At 38.4% G+C, this 22,256-nt stretch overlaps 1 protein-coding gene and 1 pseudogene across 1 annotated transcript; one reads left to right on the forward strand and one right to left on the reverse strand.

The window, feature by feature from the left end:
* The first annotated feature begins 637 nt into the window (after positions 1-637).
* On the forward strand, positions 638-13,528 carry LOC121994897 (RNA-binding protein asd-2-like). Its single transcript, XM_042548782.1, has 6 exons — positions 638-748; positions 824-940; positions 1,316-1,459; positions 1,567-1,695; positions 10,663-10,837; positions 13,263-13,528. The coding sequence occupies exons 1-6, from the start codon at positions 638-640 to the stop codon at positions 13,526-13,528; spliced, it is 942 nt and encodes a 313-aa protein (XP_042404716.1).
* A 7,228-nt stretch (positions 13,529-20,756) lies between these two features.
* LOC121998965 lies at positions 20,757-20,828 on the reverse strand (annotated as a pseudogene).
* Between the last annotated feature and the right edge of the window lie 1,428 nt (positions 20,829-22,256).

The raw sequence follows: 22,256 nt of genomic DNA on the forward strand, positions 1-22,256 counted from the left end.
GCACATTCCTCTTATTAGCGACCGACCAACTATAATATTTGGTGCTGACGTAACACATCCTCATCTTGGGGAAGATTCTAGCCCTTCTATCGCAGTTGTAAGTAATTTTGTTAATCTTCATTTCTTGCTCTATGTATAGTTGCCTTGATGTATCCTTACTATCTTGTTTATATTTGGTTTGTCAGGTTGTTGCGACTCAAGACTGGCTCGAGGTGACAAAATATGCTGGATTGGTCTGTTTAAGTTGACTGGATATGATTCACTGGTTGCAATCAAACACATTTAAGTGTTTGACCACCTTAAAGCGTCAAGTTTATGCCCAAATCTTACATCAATTTTTGAATTGATTTACTACACTGTTCCCTTTGTTTATTGTTAGGAAGTACAAATATGTTCCATTTGACATACTTATAAATATCAATTTGTTGTTGAATCCGTTTATATGATTCCTGAAAACTGATTACAAGATTTCTTATAAACTTATATCTTTATGTTTTCCAATTCGAGGAGTTGCTCTAATCCGTGTTATAAGTTTACTTCTGAAAATTTGATTGTTGCTTAACTATTCTTAGTTTCCATTTTGAGATGATCTCACCACTGCTTAATTTGTTTTCAGGAAAATGAATACCTCCATAGAATGGGGGTCCTCCGAGCATCAAGTCCAGGCTGGGGTGGAACTCTTGGACTTGCTAAACGTCTTGTAAAGAAAGTTGTGAGACTAGATGTTCCTGTTGACAAGTATCCAAGTGTATGTTTGTGTTTTCTTAGCTTCAACTAGTTAATCTCTCAACATGTATTAAACTATTGGTTTCATGTGTTTCAGTACAACTTTGTTGGTCGTTTACTGGGACCATGTGGGGACTCCTTAAAAAGAGTTGAAGCTTCAACTCAATGCAGGGTTTATATACGAGGTCGAGGTTCAATGAAGGATTCTATAATGGTATGTGGATATCATGTAATATTTATCTTAATGAAAAATGAATATATTCCAATCTCCCAAACCTTGATGTATCATCCTCACTATTAAATTTTTAAGGCCTACCTACATAAAAAATAGATCTTTGTCTTTATGTTTGAAGGCAAAATAATCCATGTTTTTGAATGTGATATGGGGTTCTCTTCTCTTGTTTCTGCTAGAGTATGTTGTTCTTTGTACAAGTTACACCGACATTAAGTTAACCGTGCATTTTAGAACCTATGTAATTTTCGATATTAGCATCCTATAATATGTCCTAATGGATTGTTATTATCAACTTAAAAGCTAAGGTGTATTATTTCTTGTCTTAATACTCAAGTTCCCCCTTTTTTTGAACAGGAAGAAAGCTTACGGGATAAACCTGGATATGAACACTTAAACGAACCACTGCACATACTATTGGAGGTAGAATTTACACCAGGCATAATTGATGCTCGCTTAAACCAAGTTGTTGCCACCCTTGAAGATCTTCTGAAACCTGTGGTAACAAAAACTTTCACTTGGGTTGCATCCTCTGCGTTGTTCTACAAGATGTCGATGTGAACGTTATTATCGAAACATAGTCACTATTCAAACTCTAAATCTTGCAGGATGAGTCAATGGACTACTACAAGAAGCAACAACTCAGGGAGTTGGCCATACTCAATGACACGTTGAGGGAAGAGAGTCCACAAATGAGCCCACAAACGTTCAGGGAGTTGGCCCATCAGGAAACAGTTGTAAATGGAGTTTATTTGTTTATTTGTATTGGGATAAATTTTATTTGAATATGAGACATATTTCTTCTTTTATGATTATAATTCTTGTATAAGTAACATTTTGAATGACATTGATATGGGGAATATTCATTCTTTTATGATTATGAGCTTTTATTATATATTTATATTGAAATATGATATATTGGTATTAAAAGATAATAGTTTAAAAGACAATGGTTTAAAATCGTTATTATTGTTGTCTATTGCACCCAAAGACAACGGTTAAAAACCGTTGTCGTAGCCCCAAAAACTGTTGTAACTGGCCACAACATTATTAAAAGTGCTCTAAACAACAACGGTTTTAAACCATTGTCTTTTCATTCAAAGACAATGATTTTAAACCGTTGCAAAGCTGTTGTCATTTCATTCTACGACAACGATTTTAAACCGTTGTTGTAGCCCCCACTTTTAACAATACTGCGAATTATAATAGTTTTAAAGGGCCTACGACAACGGATAAAATCCGTTGTCTTTTAATATTTTTGTTGTAGTGTTGGATAATCACAATGCAAGAAGAACTAGGCTAATTTGAAAGAAACTAAGTCTGAGAACTAGTACCTAAACCAATAAATAAAACCATAATTGATACCAAGTGGATTTTTAGGAATAAACTAGATGATAAGGGAGAAATAGTAAGAAATAAAGCTAGACTAGTAGCAAAGGGGATTACCCAAGTAGAACGGGTTATATTATGATGAAACCTATGTACTTGTAGCTAGACTTGAATCCATTAGGATGCTGCTAACTTATGCAGCATATAAAGGATTCAAGTTATTTCAAATGGATGTAAAATTCACATTCCTTAATAGATTCATCAAAGAAGAGGTTTATGTAAATCAACCCCCAGGACTTGAGGACTTAAACCACCCAAATCATGTCCTTAGATTAAAAAAGGCAGTATATATGGATTAAAACAAGTACCTAGAGCTTGGTATGAATGACTATCAATATACTTAATATCAAAAGTGTTTAACCAAGGCCAAATAGACTCAACCCTATTTGTTAAAATCCTAGAAAAAGATATTTTTATAGTCCAAATCTATGTAGATGACATAATTTTTAACTCAACCAATATAAAAGTTTTAAAAGAATTCATTAAATTAATGAAAAATAAATTTGAAATGAGCATAGTGGGAGAACTTAATTTTTTTTAGATTTATAAATAAAATAGAATAAAGACGACATGTCTACGAAACACAATACACTAAAGAACTAATTAAAAAATTTATAATAAAAAATTCTAAAAAATATTAATACTCCAATGACAACCAATGTAAAAATTGACTATGATTTAAAAGGAAAACCAGTAAACTTAAAATACTATGGAAGTGCAATATGGAGTCTACTATACTTAATTACAAGCCGATCTGACATTTTATTTGTAGTTGGTATGTGTGTTAGGTACTAATCATGTGCAAAAGAATAACACTTAACAAATATAAAAAGAATAATTAGATATATTAAGGGAACACTAATTGTAGAACTTTGGTACCCTAGGACTAGCACATTTGACTTAGTTGAATACTCTGACTTTGATTATGCAAGGTGCAAACAAGATAGAAAAAGTACAAGTGAAAGCTGCCACCTTCTAGGTCAGTGCCTAGCTAGTAAGCTGGTTTAGTAGAAAGTAACACTATGTTACTTTGTCCACTATTGAAGCAGAGTTCATAGCTATGGGGGAATGTGTATATCAATTCTTATGGATGATGCACACTTTAAAAGATTACCAATTAAAATATAAAAATACAAAAGTTTTAATTGATAACATAAGTTCAAACAATTTAACAAAAAATTCATTACACTATTCAAGGACCAAACACATAGAAGTTAAATACCATTTTGTAAGGGATCATGTAGCTAGGGGTGATATTATACTTGACTATCTTGAGTTCAAGTCAAACCTGTTGGTGCAAAAAACATCAGATGATCAAACCTAAGTTTTGATTATTGCAAAGGGTTCAAAGTTAAGCTGTCTTATGATCTAACAAGTATGACTGAGTGTGCAGGAAAGTCCTAGCTACGGTTAGGCAATGAAGTCCTGGTCCAAAGGGTTGGGTGAAGTCTTGACGGGTTGAGGACTTTGGGTGAAATCTTAGAGTTGAGTACTCTAGGTGAAAATCCTAGGGGTCACGGACACCAGGTGGAAGACTGGACTGGTCATGGATCGGACATTCAGCATGAAGTCCTGAAGTCTCAGACGCTGAGAAAAAGTCCATACGGTCTAGAGGACTAGTCTAGCAAAAGATAATTTCTCCTGAGAGGAGTAGGTGAGGATGCATTCCCCGTTGATAGAACAATAGACGTCGGTTCGACCTAGGATTTCCAAAAAATTTGAAAGTCAGAACCGGACAGTCTGAAAACTGTCAAGTAGCTTTATTAATCATATATTATTGTGCTAACTTTATCTTGCATGGTATATTTTATATTTTAGACTAACATGGCTTGCAGGGAGTGAAAAAGACAAAACAAGCTCGGATGAACAGTGTTCAAGTCGCCTCCAAGGCGATTGGAGGCACCTCGAGTGGCTTAGCAAAAGGCTCGCGCGGAGAGGCATGGAGGCACCTTCCATGTGCCTCAAGGTGCCTTCCATGCGCCTGAAGGTGCCTTAGATACTAGATGAAAGGCACCTTCTATGAGTTTGAAGGTGCTTTCAAAGGTATAAAGTTCGCAGATTACGGATGTTATCATCTCCGATGTGATGTGGATAAGTTGCACCGCTGGAGGCGCTTTCAATGGGGTTGAAGATGCCTTCAGCACTCTATAAAACAAGTCCTCGAGCAGATGCATGAATATAACTTGAATTCACGTCTACTCTCTTGCACACTGCTCCTAAGATTTTCCAACAAAGCCATAACATTGCTCCAATGACCAGAAGCTCGCAATTTCAACATTGTCATTGTCGGTATAATTTTAAATAATTGTAATTAAGTTACTGCACTTGTAATTCTCTATTTATAAAGGTTTTTCAAAATTATAGCGATTGCCCAACAAAAGCGATCAACAAACATAGACTTTGGAGTATGAGTTGTCATAGGCTCCGAACCAAGTAAATCTTGACTTGTGTTCTTGTGTGATCTTCTTTCTCTTTCTCTTTTATTTTTACTGTACAATTTACTCTCGATTGTTTTTAGATGAACGTGAAAGCCACGAGTGTTATTCATCCTCTCTAGCGCAATGGTCCTACAAAACCTTGCAGATATTTTTATAAAACCCTTACCTGAACTTGAGTTTAATATACTTAGAAGACAATTAGATATGTACACAGTGTTGAGACCGTTGGGTCGACTAGAAGGGGGGTTGAATAGCCCTGCACAAAATAAAATAGAAAACTACCATTCTCGGACTTAAATGAACACTTGCATAAATAAAATTAGAATAAACAAAAAATAGAGGCTCAAGGGATTTACTTGGTTACAACCGGGGAGGTTGTTAATCCAAGGAAATGAAGCACACTAAATACTTCTTCAGGCGGAGAAGCCTCTTACAGCAGTGAAAGAACAAAAATGAAGAATCTAAATAAAAATGGCAAGCACACAAGTGTTATAAATAAATTGCTTATTCATTGTAGCTTCTTGGACCAAAGCTATATTTATAGACTTGGTCAGGGCTCCTAGAAGGGTTCTAGGCGCCTGGAGGGGGATAAAATTTTATCCCCTCCACAATAGATCGCGGTCAAACGTGATCTGGATAGAATCGGGTTCTGGGCACCCAGAATTGCTCAGGGTGCCTGGAGCCTTAAAGTCAACATGATTAACTTTTTTCGGTCTGGACCTTCTGCTCCGGTGCTGCTCGCCTTGGTCCGGATCTTCCGCTCTGGCTCCGTTTGCTTGGGTGATTTCGGCCAACCGAAATAAGGCTCACTCGAACCCAATTTTGGCCAACCGAAATAAGGCTCACCCGAACCCAATTTTGGCCAACCGAAATAAGGCTCACCCGAACCCAATTTTGGCCTTCTCCTCGAGCAGGCTTCCGCTATGGCTTCGCGTCCCTCGAACGTCGCACACATTCTTCTAGTCCACCGATGTACTCTTTCGCGATGCCTCGTCCCTCAGACACACCGAGCCCATCGACTCTCTCCTGTGTCTTCCTTCTCGCTAGACGTGTCTTCCGCTCAACTTCCTGTGCTCATAAGCTCCTGCACACTTAGACATAGGGATAAAAAAAATCACAGGACCTAACTTAACTTGTTTGATCACATCAAAACAACCTTGGGGTTCCAACAATCTCCCCCTTTTTGATGTGAGCAACCCAAGTTAAGATAGGGTAAAACAATAAATTCTGTAATCAAACAAGCTTTCTTCCGATGTACCTCCCCCTTCATCGATGCTCTCTATGCTCATTTCGGACAAGCTTGCTTCGTGTTCATCTTCTTGATGACTCGCCATTAATGCAAGTCCGGAGAAAGCCTCGACTTTCGATTCGGACGACATATCGTCCCACGTCACCTTTAGAGTCTTGTATTTGTTCGTTTGGATAGGCTTCTTTCCTTTGTCCTTGTCCTTGTTCCTTAGCTTAGGGAAGTTGTTTTTGATGTGCCCTTCTTCGTTGCAGTGGTAGCATCTAATCGTCCTCTCCTTTCTACCCTGCGGATGGTTAGTTTTTCTTGATTTACATAACTTTTTAAAATGTCTTACCATCATCACCATTTCCTCGTCGTCGAGAGAAGATTCTGGCTCATGTTCGTCTCTTGTTACCTTAAGGGCGATATTGTGCTTCAGCTCCTTCGTACCTGCACATCTCGATTCATGCACTTCAAAAGTTGAAAAGAATTCTTCTAAGGTAATAGATTCTAAGTCCTTAGAAATATAGAAGACATCTACTAATTATGACTATTTGGTATTCCTAGGGAATGCATTAAGAGCATAACTTACTTACCTTTTCTCCGAGATTCGAAAGTCCAGTGATGAGCTCCTTAGTTCTCAAGTGAAGATGTGAAATCGTTTTGTCTTCTTCAAGCCGTAGGTTCGTCAGCTGGTTGAGGAGTAAGTCTTGTCTCACGAGCTTGGCCTCGGGTGTCCCTTCGTGTAGCTCAAGGAACTTCTCCCAAAGCTCCTTTGCTGAGTTGTAGGTGTCGATCTGGTTGACATCTTGTGGTGGAAGGACGCTCAACAGATGGAATTCTGCTTTGCTATTTGCCACGTAGTTGGCCTGCTCTTTCTTCATCCACTGGTATTCTTCCTTACCTTCGGGTGCTACAAAATCGAACTTTATTATTAAAAGTAATTCAAAGTCAGTTTTAAAGAATACCTGCATTCGATTTTTCCAGTTAGTAAACTCCCCCTCGAACTTCGGCGGGTATATGTTTGGTCCAACCATTGTCTTTACTTCGATTGGCGGTTAGTCCTCCTGAAGTGTCCTGGCTATTATATCACTTGTTGAGACTGTTCTGCCGACTAGAAGGGGGGTTGAATAGCCCTGCATAAAATAAAATAGAAAAATATCCTTCTCAGACTTAAATGAACACTTGCATAAATAAAATTAGAATAAACAAAAAATAGATACTCAAGGGATTTACTTGGTTACAACCGGGGAGGTTGTTAATCCAAGGAAATGAAGCACACTAAACACTCCTTCAAGCGGAGAAGCCTCTTACAGCAGTGAAAGCACAAAAATGAAGAAGCTAAATAAAAATGGAAAGCACACAAGTGTTGTAAATGAAATTGCTTGTTCATTGTAGGTTCTTGGATTAAGGCCATATTTATAGCCTTGGTCGGGACACTTAGAAGGGTTTCAAGCACCTGGAGGGGGATAAAATTTTATTCACTCCGCACGGATCATGGTCAAACATGATTTGGATAGAATCAAGTTTCGGGCGCCCAGAGCCTTAAAGCCAACATGGTTGACTTTTTTCAGTCCGAGCCCTCTGCTCCGATACTGCTCACCTAAGTCCGGGTCTTCCGCTCTGGCTCCGCTCATTTGGGTGATTTCGAACAACCGAAATAAGGCTCACCCAAACCCAATTTCAGCTTTCTCCTCGAGCAGGCTTCCGCTCCGACTTCTCATCCCTTGAACATCGCACACGTTCTTCTCGCCCACCGGTGTACTCTTCTGTGACGCCTCGTCCCTCAGACGCACCGAGACTATCGGCTCAATCTTGTGTCGTCCTTCTCGCTAGCCGCATCTTCCGCTCGACTTCCTGTGCTCCTAAGCTCCTGCACACTTAGGCACAGGGATCAAAAAAACATAGGACCTAACTTAACTTGTTTGATCATATCAAAATAACCTTAGGGTTCCAACATACAGTAGAATAGGTTGCTTACTTTTTCTTAAGTTTCAAGTTTTTGTTTTAAAAATCTACTTTCAAAACTTCTGATTTTCAAAAGTTAATATATGTTTTCAACTTTAACCCTTATCCTTTCAAAATAAATGTTTTCAAGTTATACTATGGATTTAGACTAGGCTTTACCCCTAGAAAGCATGATCTTATAGCTTTTAGAAGCCAGCATCTCAGAAGCACACTAGGACTACCTTGCTTATGATTGAAAAATACTTAGAAAGATGTGGGATGCTTAGGACTTTGCGTGGACTTTAGAATGATTATGTGTATGCATCAACATGTTACGCAACAGCAAGTGCAAGGTTTCGTCATTAGTAATAAAATATATTGAACCCACATAGACTGGTTATAAGCACTAGAAATGTCTCACAAAGAATTAGCTAAACAATCGACTAAGATAGGAAATGTGTTAAGTAAAAAAGCAAGGTAAAGAAATAGAAAAGTAAATGAGAAACTTGGTTTTTGCGAGTGTTCTACGAATTCGGTTTCATTGTGATATTCATCAATGCAACATGGTTCATCAATTCATATCCTCAATTAACATGCATTTGTAGTAAGTCGCCGGTTCTCTCCTGCAGAAGACAATCGGCAAGGGACCTAGATCGACATCACTAGCAACCAAATAGATATGATTTCTATGAAGTCCGTTAGCAGGATCTACCTGTCACTAGCGCCCCCTTGGTCATACAACACAAAAACACATACTCTATCTAATGTACATAGTAATGAAGGTGATAATTGCATTCAACTATCCCACCTCCTTGTAGAGACTTTCTTCACCTTTCAAGATGACACCCTAGATGTCCGTTAGCAGAACTGCTTGTCACTAGCATCCCTCAGTCATATGATCTAGGGCATCCCTCTATGGGATCCACAAGTATCACAAATATTCAATCAAACATGGTAATTAAGTCCAAACACATAGATCCACACAAGATCTAATAGATACAAGACATGTTAACATCATCTAGATAGAAAATTGACATATCCATGAGTTTTTACATCAAATCACACCACAATTACTTTCTTAATCCTAGAACAATAGATCTACTCGATAGCACAAAGATAAAGAACCAAAGACATAAAGATTACAAGCATTTCAATCCAAATCAAGAGAAAAGAAGAGAAATGCTTATTCAAATGGCGATGAGTGATCTTCGGAACCAATCATTAGGTTTTGGAGTCAATGTAGAGATGGAGACGACCTCAGATCGTCGAATCAAGGTCGAAGAAGATAAAGATCAGCACCATGAGGGATCTCCCCAAGGGGAGAGCCTTCCTCCACAAGAAAGGGAAATAAACCCCCTTTTATAGAGAAGGGCATGGGCACCACACGGCCTGTGCCACGACTGTGTGGATCCACATGACCTCTTCCTTTTAGCTCATGGCTGGGATGACACACCCGCGTGGATTCACACGATCGTGTTCTGCTTTGGTTTTGGATGAGCCACATGGTCGTGTGGCTTACACGGCGTAGCTGCTCTTGCTTTATGGAGATGTTGCACGGTCGTGCGGATTTACACGACCAACCTCTGCTTGATCTCTGGATGTGCTTGTGGGGTGACATGACCGTGTGGGTCACACGATCGTACAACCTAGTATAATTTGCCTTTGGTTGCTACCTGGATCGACCACAATTGTCATTTTCTCTCTGAATTCGACTCATATCAATAGAAAATGCATAATGAGCATATCTTCAAACAAAGAAGAGTAATTATGCTGAAAGTAAGACAAGGGGTATAAAAATACATAGACAAAACATGCATAAAGTATGTGAATATGTGTCCAAACATACATAAACTGTATGTAATCTACACATATCACACCCCCAGACTTACACCTTTGCTTGTCCTCAAGCAAAACACCACAATCTAGACTCATGTGCTCCATAATGCATCATAATCCCTAGTGTACTTTCTTAATTCTATCCACAAGTTTCATTGGTGAGCATGACCGTAGATATAACTCAAGTATGGACTAAGCATAAGTTTCTTGTGCACAGTGCAATGAGTGACCCAAACTCTTCAAGTTTTAATCTTTGTCCTAGTCAAGTCGTCATCTAATCGAGTTCTTAATGTTCCCGGTAATAGGCACTTACTTGCCACACACTTGGTTCATATTTCTCAATCCACCCAAGGTCTCAAAGGCATGCTTGATACCAAGAGAAACATAGTAGTTATTTCCCAAGTAATCTAACTCAGTCTCAAGGGGTAACTTGCTAGTTTCCACTCACGATAGCTATTTTTTATACCCCTTATTCCCCCTTTTTTTTTTTACAAAGTGATTGCAAGATGCAACACTTGAATACAAATGCATACAAATGTAAATGTTGGGATATCTTGATTTTTCTAAATGAGCTGTCATAATTCGAGCCCCATCTAGTAACCAAAATGTAGTTTGAGAATTCACCATGGGAACTAAGTACTAAACAAATAAGATAAATCATGACTATTCCAATGATATCAACCATTCAAGTCCAAGTAAAGTGAGAATAAGATCCTTAAGATTAAGCGAAAACTTAATTTGTCTCCGTACAATACTTAACTTATTTCATACTACTTGAGATAGAGTAAAGTGGTACACTAAACATACTAGCATTATGCCCACAACATCATGAATCAAGACATAAACGTGCAAACAATTTTCCATAGGCAAAAGAGTGCCTAGCAGGTTTTGGATGTCCGAACGGCTGCGAGTGTCCAGATGACGAGAGCTTAAGTTGGGGTTCGACATCGTTGGACAAGGAGGGGACAGAATCAGGAGTTAAATTGGTGATTTCCCAAGTAGCAGGGTCAACAACTGATGCCCGCTTGGGACAAGGAAGAGGTAAAGGGAAACCGTCTCTCCTAAGAAAGGCAAACCCATCCCCTTCCCGACAAATCATTTTCATGGCAAGACATGCATCGATATCGATCATGTTATTGCCATGGATGATTTCTAACTCATCCAGATCATAACCCATATTTATAGCTATTTGGGTGATCAACCCTCCAAAAACAATCAATCCTGAGACTACTTTCCCGGCTCTCACAAGGTTTTGCAAAAAATGAAAATCGGAATCAAAATCAACCTTATTCAACATGGCTCAAAGAACATAAAGTTCTACTTTCCTAACAACTCCCTCACTTTCCCCTTTACCAAAGATAGTTTTACTCATGACTCAGTGTAAATATCTAAAGATGATATTTTGCATATGGGAAGCCTTAGCTCTAGAGGGCTCATAAGGGTGATCTAATTTGGTAATTGAGCTCAAAAAACTATTCCAATTAGACCTCGGGTCAAACCTGCAAGATTCACCGGTGGGCAAGCGAAAATAACTATTAAAGTCACTAAATGTCCACTGAAATTCTTGATTTATTAATCTAAAGCTAATTTTGCCAATATAATCATCCTCATTAGAGTAGTGGACATCTATTGAGTTCAAAAATTCAAAAATAATTCGAGGATATGTTGGTAGATGTGTGTACATAATATCATCCCAATCAAAAGCACTAATCATCCAATCAATATCATCTCTAATCCCTAAAACATCCATAGCAGTTGGACATATGCATAATTAGGTGTGACCAATAAATCAGGAGTACATATTGTGCCTCTAAACCTGTATGAACATATGCATAACTAGCATACAACAAGCATGTAACAAGTCCTGACTAGCTCAAACTACTACTATGAATGGATTTCATGGTCAGTCAAGATATATAACTAGTCATTGTCCGTAGAAGAACGCCAGCCACTGACTGCAGGAGAACGCTCTACCACGGATGGACCCGTGGGCAGTCACTGTTTGCAGGAGAGCGCTCTACCATGGATGGTCCCATGGGTAGACAGGATAAATAAATAGCCACTGTCTATGGGAGTGCGCTATACCATGGATGGCCCCATAGGCAAACATAATAAATAAATATCCACTGTCTGCGGGAGAATGCTCTACCGCGGATGGTCCCGTGGGTAGACAAGATATATAAGTGTACAAATAAGAAATGATAAGACATAATAATCACATTCAAGAGTGAATTTTACTAGCTGCACTGTGGTATGGTCCCACTAGCATATGTCAAGTATAACAACGATTGCTGATGATTCTTTCAACCATGAATGGGAAATAATGATCGACATCGGGGGTATAATAATGTATTGATAGCAAGGTCTAATCTCACTAGAGTTTAAGCATAAGCCTAAATAACAAACAAGGCCTTGTAGGATACTTGATATCCTACACTACAGTATGGTCCTACTAATACTTAGGCATGAATAAATATCAGTGGGTATCTTAGTTCAATTTTCTACATTTCTGCTATGGTATAACATCGCACACATGATATTCCGAGCATAAATGGTCACAAATACCGTGGGAAAAAAATAAGATTGCATAAATCTTAAAATAGACTAAAATATAAGATCAAATAATGAAAGGTCCAACTCAGGAAGTAACATACGGTGGATATCAAAGTAAAATACTACGCAATGAATACAAGTAATAGGATAATGCACTAAGGTCAATGAACTACGAAAGAAAGGGAAGAAAGTACCCACCTTAAATGTAGATTGTGTTAAAGCTATCCTCACATCAGAAAGCTCGTCTCGAATCAAAGTCTTGTCATCACACAATTTATAGTTTAGCTAATTCCATCATGCATCAATTAGCTAACTTAAAACCCAAATCCAATTGGTATACACCCTGATTGAAATGGTCATCAACCCTAACCATTCCATAACCTAATTAGATTAGGTTTATTCATGAGTCATCTCTCAAAACTCACCCAAGTTCAATGGTATTATACTAATTAATTCCCCAAATCGATGGGTACAATTTACCTCTTAACTACTTAATCTATATACTAAATAAATCTATAATTAAACTATCCTTAACTAATCTATTGCCAAATTTATTCTATTAATTTCCCAAATGCACAAGTAATCAATGTATCAGAATCAAAATTCTCCCAATTAACCAAATCATTGCTACAAGTTTAATAAGAAGCAAAGACAAGAGGAATTAGGGCACAACTACCCAGCAATAATGCTATAGCTTTCATTGGAGATGGTGTTGGCCAGGTCAGTGGCTTTGGTGAACTGGCCTATCGGCTGACTAAAGAAAGTCAACATCAAAGGCGAAGGTGAACGGCGATGGTTGGAAGAATTGCAGTTGTGGTTCTCCTTGCGTGGAGATGGGAGAATAGAGGAGTGACTGCGGTTGACGACTAGCTCAACACAGACGAAGGCCGTCAAAACTCTTTCTCATGGTCAGGGGAAAAAGTCGACGGCTACAGATCGCGCAAAATAGGGGCGGCACTGAGGTCTAGGGCAGAAACACGAGAGGATGGGGCGAGCGGCGATGGTCGTGGGCTAGCCACATCTGGTTGTGGACTAGTTGCGTTTGGACGAGGCGATGATGAGACTACGATGACCGACGAGGTGGCTGTGACCGACGATGGTGGCAATGTTGAGCAGAGATACGTGAGGGAGTGGCATCGGGGCAGAGACTACAGAGGAAGAAAAGGAATTCGGAAATGACTTAGGGTTCATTCATCCAATCTTATGCTTATATACTTAGGTTGAATTAATTAACTAACTTAACTTAATTAATTCTTAATCTTCCCCTTATTAAGGTTATATGGGTACATTTTTTAACTCCAAAAATCTCTAATAATTTATATAAGGTTATTTCTCAAATAACTCTTATTATTTATTTACTATATCTTACATTCTCCCCTACTAATAAAATTTTGATCCCCAAATTTACTTCTCAAAAGTAAGGGATCTTCATCTAAGGGTAACAACTAGGCAGCCTACCCATATACTACTCCATCCTAGTATCTTGAATAAATCTCCAACCGTAAGGGATTAAGGTTTCCCTTATGAAATTACTTTATCATCTACTTTCAGGTAGATAGTGATGAGCTCGTTGTGGTTACGCTACTCCCACATTGTTGTCTAGCCAACTGTAGATAAATCAGCTATCTCTGTAATACATATCACACGCTATAAGCATACCCCTAATGTATGTATGTCGCGCTCAGACTATCCATCTGTTTGAGGGTGAAAAATTGTACTAAAATAAAGCTCCATACTCATGTTTTGTTATAAACACTACCAAAATCGTGAGGTGAATTATGGATCTCTATCCGATATGATACTATCGATCAACGATTACTCAAATCACATCATGTTCTCTCTGTATCCAGGATAATCCCACAACAAAGTCCATCGTAACATGCTCTCATATACTAGTCTATCTTAGTATCATGAACAAATTTCTAACCGTGAAGGATTTAAGATTCTCTTATACACTACTGATCTACTTCTAAAACAAATAATAATTATTCTGTGGGTTATGAATCTATCATGCTTACGTTATTCCCATGTTGCTATCATTTTCACATTATTGTCTAGCCAACTGTAGTAGGTAAAATTCACCAAGAGTAAGTGATCTTCTAGTTGCCTCGAAAGTCCTTCATACATTAAGAAGATCTAAATTGACATACGCACACAATAAAAGGATATATTGATAGCAACCTCAAAAGTAATAGACAAGATATCTTTAAATTGTTAATTCCCTCAGTCTCATTTGGCTATGCCACATTGTATAAGAATGTTCAAGTTAATGAATGACTTTTCCAATCTAACCAGATTCATCTGGTGTGCACGATGTTTATCTTTCCTCCATCTTGTTATATAAACATCCCATCTAAAAAAAACTGAGGTCTTCAAAAGATATATTGATTTCTATTTCTAGTTCCAGCCCTACTACAAGGGTATACTCTGAAACCTTGTTAACCCAAGCAAAAGTGAGCTACAAGGATACTTAGTTGTCACGTGAATTATATGCTGACTTATTTATGGAGACGTAAGCAACTCTGCTACATGTTTCTGGAGTGGAATTTATATATATCTAACAGCAAAGAACCCCAGTTGCATTATTATATTTCATTCAACTATACATCCACACCAAACTAATTCATGAACAAAAAATCTATATGTCTAAAAGTTACATCGACATTCTGGTGCCATCTAGTTCAACAAATGTTCGTGGAACACATAGTATGGTGCATAGCTCTTATGTGAAGGGCAGTCCTTGTCCTCTAAACTCATACTGGCTCTGTAACAAATTCTAGAATTGCAATATCTCAGTATAGAAATGAATCAAGGTTTTATAAATAACACCCTTACAGTTATACTACATCTTGTTATAATCAAGAGAGAGGGTGCTAGATACTTATAAAAAATCAAACCATTCAATTAAAACCTTGTTAAAATAAAGCTAGATATGCCACAGGTGAAGGATCTCATTACTAGCTTAAGCATTTTATCGTGCAATCACATTCAAAATGACACATTAACAAAAACTCTAAATACCACCCATTGAAAGTTAGTAGTTCCAATTCTTTGATGGCGTAGTTATATTTCTTACATTATTTAATTTGTATTCGAGATAGTCCCTAAGCTAGAATGTCCAACAAGGATGATCAAACACTGCAATTATATACTAGATTTATTAGAATGTGCATAAAAGCACGACCCATTTTTTGTTAACAAATTTCATTCTCTTTTATGTGAGAAAATCTCACCATACTACTAGATGCACCATTATGGTTACCTCATTGCTGACCAAGAGATATACAATTCCTTACCTCAGGGTAGATGTGACTACATGTTTATGAAGGTGGATAGGGAAAAGGCATTTGATCACTTAAACTGGACTTTATCAATGACTCAATGCTCCTGACAAATATTCCTACATCCCAAATTAATATCACCATATGTTGTATTATTCACAAAAGGACAAAGTTATGTGGAAGGATAGAAATATTTCTAACTCATCAAAAGCAATCAGACAGAACTGTCCATGCACTCTCTAGATTTTCATGCTTTGAAAACCACTACAAATAATTGAAGAATCAGTTGCAACTAGATGAGGAATCGGATCATCCTGAATCATAGACGGCCAACAAATATGTAACAAATCAATCAAATGGGTAACAAATCAAAAACAATATCAAACAACAAGACTGATCACCACAATGTACCTAATAATAACCTTCCATTACATGCATGGGAGTAGGAGCATGGCAACTTCTCTTTGTCAAGCAATATGTTGTCCTCATTTCCCAAAATATCCCAACGTAATTCCTAAATGCCAATAGAATCACATGCATACACTAGCCATGAAGCAAGGCCAAGCAATAGAAGGGCAAAGAAATTAGTAATTGACACAGGTCTGTCACAAACAATTTGTATATGTTTCTTGTCTAAGAGTGTCCTCATCCCGGGGGCCATGGTACCGTGGTAGTACATCCAGGTTATCACCTAGGCACCTACGGTTCGAACCCAGCTACGGTATATTTGTAGAAATTTTTCTTTCAAGTAGAGGGCGTACTTTACAAACTATTTTTAAAAGGCCCCTTTCAATTAACGCGTAGAACCTTGAGAGGACAACAAAATAATGCACTAATATCCATTTAGCAAGATTCTTGCTCAAGAGAAGTCTCTCGACAATGTAAACAATAGTAACAAAATACAGCCAACATGAATGTGGCGTGCATCAAGTTCCAGAATGAATATGATCTATTGTTCATGTGTACTCAGAACATATAGAGAAAATTACATTACTAATTCAAATTGGAGAACAGACAATTTATGTGTTCCGCTTATTGAACAAGGTCTACGATCATTCCATCCCCTATATGTTTAAGGTGCCCTCGAGGTGATTTCATAGTTCTTATAGGGTAGAGACGATATCCATGGATTTCCTTTCCTTTCGACAGATTAAAATTGCTCTTGCTAAGGCCGGATTCCTTCTAGCATTTCCAACTAGTCAGAGCTTGCAAACCAGACATCAACTCTTGGATTGTTTGAGACTTATATTTTAATTTTGTTCTTATTACATTTCTCTTACAATGGCGTGTCAATTACCTTTCCTAGATACTTAATCCAACTTTAACAATTCATCATAACCATTCCTACACACCATAATATAACATGCAATCAAGCATACCTATATTAAGAACTATAATGAGAAAGCCTAAAGTGTCACTGGTTGCTTCCAAGTCGACCATGATCGCGAGTGTGCGAACTATCTCACTAAGTGTCATCATCCTAAACCAAATAAATGACTAATAGACAGATATAGAAACAACTACATAATGAAACTAAAGATATACCATCCTTCTTATAGCTCAGAGATGTCCTACCGCTGCCTGATCCCAAAATTCAAAAAGTCACATAGAGAACACAAATCGTGAATTCCGAAATACAAAATAGCATCGCAACCTAGGCTCTGTTACCAATAAAATATCACGCTTAGAAGGTGTTCTTGTTCGACAGACGGATGGTATCCCCTTGTGACAATATTTGATATAACATGATATAAAACCACAGATCAGGAATGAATATACAGTGGAAGATAAAAAAAACATAACCACTGATGTGCGTAGATTATATACCTTTGTTGAGCATGTTTTGACGCACATTCACATACTTTGCACATGCTTTGTCTACGTATTTTTGTACTTCCAGCTTTCCTTTTTAGCATATTTACTCTTTTTGTTCGGAGATCTGCTTTTGTACATTTTCTGTACACAAGAGTCGAATTTAGTGAAGGTTTCATGTTCAAGGCCAAATCTGCAAGAGAAGCAAAGAAGGAAGACATCATTCCTAAACCTCACACGACCCAGCCATGGAGGGTTGCCCAGGCCCTGTGGAGATCCCTAGCCGTGTAGTTGCAGCAGGAAAGGAAGATGGCTCGACCGTGTAAACCTCACACGACTGTGCCAAGATTTGAAGCCAAATGTGTAGGATCGAAAAGAATTTAGATATCTCCACAATAGCATGATATTGTCCACTTTGGGCCTAAGCCCTCATGGTTTTGCTCTTGGGCTCTACCCAAAATGCCTCATGCCAATGGAGATATCTTTCTCTTATAAATTCATGATCTTTTCCATGTGTTTTCAATGTTGGACTATGTTTGCAACCTTGCAACCCCAACAATCCCCCCCTCAAACAAAGGACCACGGGCTTTCCACGTCCGATCCTCAACCCACCAGGTCTTCCTGCCCCTCGGTCTACCCGACCTACTAGGACTTCCTTGCCTAGCCGCAACTAGGACTTCCTGCCCCTCGGTCTACTCGACCTACTAGGACTTCCTGCCCCTCGGTCCACTCAACCTACTAGGACTTCCTTGCCTAGCTGCAACTAGGACTTCCTGCCTGGTATCTGGTCCTCTTGATCCGAACATAGGAGCCCCCACTTTCTTTGTTCGAGGTCAATATTGTACTCACATGGTTCAATCAGACCATAGCTCTTGTGCACAGTCGGCGGTTAAACCTTCTGGCAGTCCGGGCTCTGATACCAATTGTAGGATCGAAAAGAATTTAGATATCTTCACAATAGCATGATATTGTCCACTTTGGGCCTAAGCCCTCATGGTTTTGCTCTTGGGCTCTACCCAAAAGGCCTCATGCCAATGGAGATATCTTTCTCTTATAAATCCATGATCTTTTCCATGTGTTTTCAATGTGGGACTATGTTTCAAACTTGCAACCCCAACAAAATGGAGTCAGGCCGTGTACACCACACAACCATGTAAGATTTCCAGAGACCAGGGAAGCCCTGACCGTGTACACCACACGACCGTGCAAGGTTTCCAGTGAGCAAGAGGGCTCTGGCCGTGTACACCACACGACCGTACCTGGTTTCCAGAGGCAGAAGCAGTTCAGGCCGTGTAGATCTACACGGCCATGCAAGGGGGGACATGAAAGAGGCATGTCACGACCGTATACCACACCCAACCGTGTAAGGTTGGCAGAGAAGGGAATGACTTTGGCCGTGTGAACCTCACACGACCGTGCCTCGGGGTCGTGTGGCGCCCAAACCTCACCTCTATATAAAGTCTCCTTCATGATTTGAGGAGGGATCTTCTCCCTTTGGGGGGAAACAAGATTTGGGACGTTCCTTACCATTCTTGGAGGGATTTTCGGCAATCTAAGGGAGGATCTTCACTGAATCGACTCCGGGAAAGCAAGGATTGGATCCGAAGACGTTCTTCTTTGTAGATAAGTTTTCTTTCTCTCTTTTCTTGGATTTGAGGGGATTAAGAATGCTTGTAATCTTCTTTTCTTCGGGTTTCTTTCTTGTTTTATGGAGTAGATTTCTTATTCTAGGATGGAGGGAGTAATTGTAAGGATGATTTGATGTAAAACTCTTGTGGATGTGTCAATTTCCTATTTCTATGATTTTGCCCTGTTTATATTCATTCTTTCTTGTGTGGATTGTTGTGATTAGGGCTTAATTGTCATGCTTGATTGAATGTTTGAATATCTCGTGGATCTTTCATGGATTGTATCTCATTCGATTATTCGAGGGACGTTCGTGATAGGAACATGCCCGTGTAAGGACGTTTGAGGGATGATCTTGAGGGTGAAATTAGGTATTTCAAGAGGGTAGGATAGATGGTTTGTGCTCATATATTATATCTTGATGCGATTGGGAAGTAATGAATTCTATGTTGATTATCCGAGGGACGCATGTGACAGGCAAGCCCGTGTAAGGACAACATAGATTCATTCCTAATTGATCACGTTTAGGTATAGACTTCAGTCCTAGGCCGGTTGTCTATTGCAAGAGGGAACCGACAACCTTATACAAATGATGGTCAATTGAGGAATAGGATTCGGTAGATCATTTACATTGAAGAACCTTACAAAGAAACCAAAACTCCTAGAACATACCTTTATCATTTCTCTTATTCTTGTTTCTTATTCTTTCATTTCTTTGTTTATCTTTCATAGTTGCTCTTAGCTTTTGAAAACCAATTGATTAGTTCTTTAGCTAATTCGTGTTGAGACATTTTTAATGCTTATTCCAGTCCCTGTGGATACGATATCTTTTATTATTACTTATGACATATCCGTACACTTGCTTATGTCAATAAGTTTTTGGCACCGTTGCCGGGGACTACGCTATAACATTAGGGATTATCAATTGAGTTAGACTAAACATAACTTTTTTTTTTCATTTGCATAGTTGAAACTAATCTTTAGAATATTGTTTTCATAAGTTTTTCCTTTCTTGTATAACATTCTTGTCAATTCTTTTTGTTGTAATTCTAATTCTGTATTCTTGATTCTAACATTTTAGTCTAACTTTTCTCTGTTTTTATTTTGATTTAGTTTCTTTCTTCTTTTTCTTGTGTAAACACATATCTTGCTATCTTGTTCTTGTGTATGCGAAGATCTAACTTTACAGGAGAATTTCTTCCTCTAGACCCTGAGATAGATAGAACATTTCATAGAAGAAAAATTCTGCAAAGACATTTAGAAGAACAAGAACATTCTATCATGGCTAATAGACCACTAAAGGATTGTGCAACACCTTACACTAGGGGTTTTCGATCTAGTATTTCAAGACCTTCAGTTGAAGCAAATAATTTTGAGATCAAACCGACTATTATTTCTATGGTGCAGCAAAATCAGTTTGGTGGAGGACCGCATGAAGACCCCAACCAACACTTGGAGGTCTTCTATGAGATATGCGGCACAATGAAGATGAATGATGTTCCTTCTGAGGCAGTATGCCTATTATTGTTTGGGTTCTCTTTAAGAGACATAGCTAAGCAATGGTTGAATTCTTTGGCTCCAAATAGCATCACCACATGAGAGCAATGTGAGCAATAATTTCTTGACAAATTCTATCCTCCAAGTAAAATGGCTCATATGAGGAATCTTATTGCAAGCTTTAAGCAGGCGGACTCAGAATCTCTATTTGAAGCTTGGGATAGATACAATAGTATGCTCAGACAATGCCCACACCATGGTTTGGAAAGGTGGTTAGTACTACATACATTTTATAATGGCATCAATTATCATACAAAGGTGCCCCTTGATTTAGCTGTTGGAGGGGCACTTATGAATAAGAGCTTGGATGAAGCCGAAGAGATAATTGAAAGTGTAGCACAAAATCACCATCAATGGGCTAATGAAAGAAGTGGTGGCTATCCTTGTGTGAACCCAACAACAAAAGCATCAGGGAAATTTGATGTTGATGCAGTTACCTTATTGGCTGCAAAACTAGATGCTCTCATAAAAAGATTTGAGAACATGGGAGCTAGCTCAAATACGGTCAATGCTATTGTTTTTTCTTGTGAAGTATGTGGAAGTTCTGAACATTCAAATGACTCATGTCCATTGGGAGCTATAACTGCACAAATTAATCAATTGGAATAATGTGATACAATCATGGGTTTTAATCAAAGGTAGAACAACCCATACTCAAATACCTACAACCCTGGATGGAAGAGTCATCCTAATTTTTCCTACAGAAATAATCAAGATCAAGGACCATTTATGGGGGCAAGACCTAGTTTTCAGTCCGGGCAATAGAATTTTCAACAACAATAATCTTCTCAGGGCTTTCTTATGTCTAAAATTGAAAAGATGTTTAAAGAAATTATCTCCAATCAGAATGAAATGAAGCAGGACATTTTAAAACTTACACAGAGAATGGATAATTCTGATAAGCATCAAAAGATTCTGGATAGTCAGATTGCCCAACTAGCTTCCTCATCTTCTAGAGCACCAAGACAACTACCTAGCAAGCTTGATGTCAATTCTATGGAGCACTGCAATAGAATTGAGTTTAGGAGCGGACGGACCTTGGGAGATTCCCAAGTGACTGCTCCAAAAGGGATGCACACTGAAGAAGAGCTCTCTCCTCCAACACAAAATTAGATTCAAGATAATGAGGAGAGTACCACTAAGGTTGAAGAGACTCTTCCACTTAACCAACAAAGTAGAGTTGCCCCTTTTCCTCAAAGACTTGTAATGCTCAAGAAGGATGAAGAGTTTGGCAAATTCTTGGAGAAAGTTAAAGAGATTTGTGTTGAAGTGCCACTTATTGATGCAATTCTTCAAATGCCCAAGTTTGCCAAATTCTTGAAGGACATCATGTCAAACTAAAGAAGGAGAGGAGATATAGAGACCATAGTGCTTATAGAGGAATGCAATGCTCTTTTGGAAAAGAACACTTCCCCAAAGTTGAAAGATCCTAGAAGCTTCTATATTCCTTGCAACATAGGAATTGAATTTATTGAGAAAGCTTTTTGTGCTTGGGGGCAAGTGTTTGCCTCATTTCTTATTCTATTTGTAATAAATTAGGTCTCAAAAACTTTAAACTTACTACTATGGCACTGCAACTTGCTGATCACTCCTGCAGGTACCCTATGGGTATCGTAGAAGATGTGACAGTA

Source organism: Zingiber officinale, chromosome 6A (assembly GCF_018446385.1).
Source record: "Zingiber officinale cultivar Zhangliang chromosome 6A, Zo_v1.1, whole genome shotgun sequence".
Classification (NCBI taxonomy): domain Eukaryota; kingdom Viridiplantae; phylum Streptophyta; class Magnoliopsida; order Zingiberales; family Zingiberaceae; genus Zingiber; species Zingiber officinale.

What these genes read in the sequence shown, in the direction of transcription:
- LOC121994897 (XM_042548782.1), top strand. Translation starts at nt 638, where the DNA reads ATGGGGGTCCTCCGAGCATCAAGTCCAGGCTGGGGTGGAACTCTTGGA. An exon ending in CTGTTGACAAGTATCCAAGT is followed by an intron (nt 749 to 823) that starts GTATGTTTGTGT and finishes CATGTGTTTCAG; the next exon opens with TACAACTTTGTTGGTCGTTT. An exon ending in CAATGAAGGATTCTATAATG is followed by an intron (nt 941 to 1,315) that starts GTATGTGGATAT and finishes TTTTTTGAACAG; the next exon opens with GAAGAAAGCTTACGGGATAA.